At 48.6% G+C, this 1,232-nt stretch overlaps 1 protein-coding gene across 2 annotated transcripts in view; it reads right to left on the bottom strand.

The window, feature by feature from the left end:
- The window catches only part of LOC102368407 (HRAS-like suppressor 3), a 9,243-nt gene that overhangs the window by 2,559 nt on the left and 5,452 nt on the right, over nt 1–1,232 (bottom strand). For both annotated transcript variants that reach the window (XM_025193246.1, XM_006036865.3), the window contains one exon: nt 704–809. In XM_025193246.1, coding sequence (XP_025049031.1) covers nt 704–809 — 106 coding nt within the window. The remainder of the gene's footprint in view (nt 1–703; nt 810–1,232) is intronic.

Genomic DNA, 1,232 nt, shown 5'->3' with positions numbered 1-1,232 from the left:
GTTATCCGCATCCCTCTTGAAGTGCAGCGCCCAGAATTGCACACAGTACTCCAACTGCGGTCTGACCAGCGCCCGATAGAGGGGAAGTATCACCTCCTTGGACCTATTCGTCATGCATCTGCTGATGCACGATAAAGTGCCATTGACTTTTCTGATGGCTTCGTCACACTGCCGACTCATGTTCATCTTGGAGTCCACTAGGACTCCCAGATCCCTTTCCACTTCCGTGCCACCCAGCAGGTCATTCCCTAGGCTGTAGGTGTGCTGGACATTTCTCCTCCCTAGGTGCAGCACTTTGCACTTCTCCTTGTTGAACTGCATTCTGTTGTTTTCTGCCCACTTGTCCAACCTGTCCAGGTCTGCTTGCAGCTGTTCCCTGCCCTCCGGCGTGTCCACATCTCCCCATAGCTTTGTGATAGGATAAACGTGGCTATGTGGGTAGTTAATACAGGATAAGAGTGGGCCCACAGGTACTTTACAGGGGATAAATGTGGGGGCATGGGTAGCTAACATGAGATAAACATGGACACACAGGTAGTTAATGTGGGATAATTGTGGGCCCAGAGTCTGAGAGCAGGGAAGAGCTGATAGCCATGATAATCCAGGATAAACCTGGGATAATCTGCACCCTCTAAACCAGAGCAGCCCCAGGATGAACACGTTCCCCCAGGGACCGCCCCCCCCCACCACATTGCCCACTTACCTGGGGGGGCCAGGTGGATGACATAGCCATAGCCCGCATAGATGGCCCAGTGCCGGTAGCCTCTGCGAAAAATCTCAATGAGGTCTCCGGGCTTGAGCTCGGGCTCCTGTTGTGGGGACCAGGGCAGGGGTCAGACACAGGAGCAAATTGGACCACCCTCCCAGTCAAACCCCCGAATGGTGCCAGCACCACCTCAGGGCAGCCCAGCAACACCCCGCCCCCTTGCCCTGATATAACAGAGAGCTCTTAGACAGAGAACTAGATCACAATCTCTTTCAATTTACAAGTAATTCATCAATTAATTCAACTGAAAATTAAGAATACCAGTATATAGCAGTATATACAAACACAATTATACATTATGATTCATAGATAATATTACACATACTAAATTAGAGTGTATATACAGATACAGAAACTATTTGCTAACATATCTATGTATATTTACATGTGTTTGCTATTTTATCAACAATTAGTCATGACTGCAACTATTGCTATTAACATTGGGTCAGTGCATCCATCAGCAGGA

Source organism: Alligator sinensis, unplaced genomic scaffold (assembly GCF_000455745.1).
Source record: "Alligator sinensis unplaced genomic scaffold, ASM45574v1 scaffold1860_2, whole genome shotgun sequence".
In the NCBI taxonomy this organism is placed as follows: Eukaryota; Metazoa; Chordata; order Crocodylia; family Alligatoridae; genus Alligator; species Alligator sinensis.
Note: the sequence above shows the minus strand (reverse complement) of the source record. Positions and strands in the feature narration are given on the sequence as shown.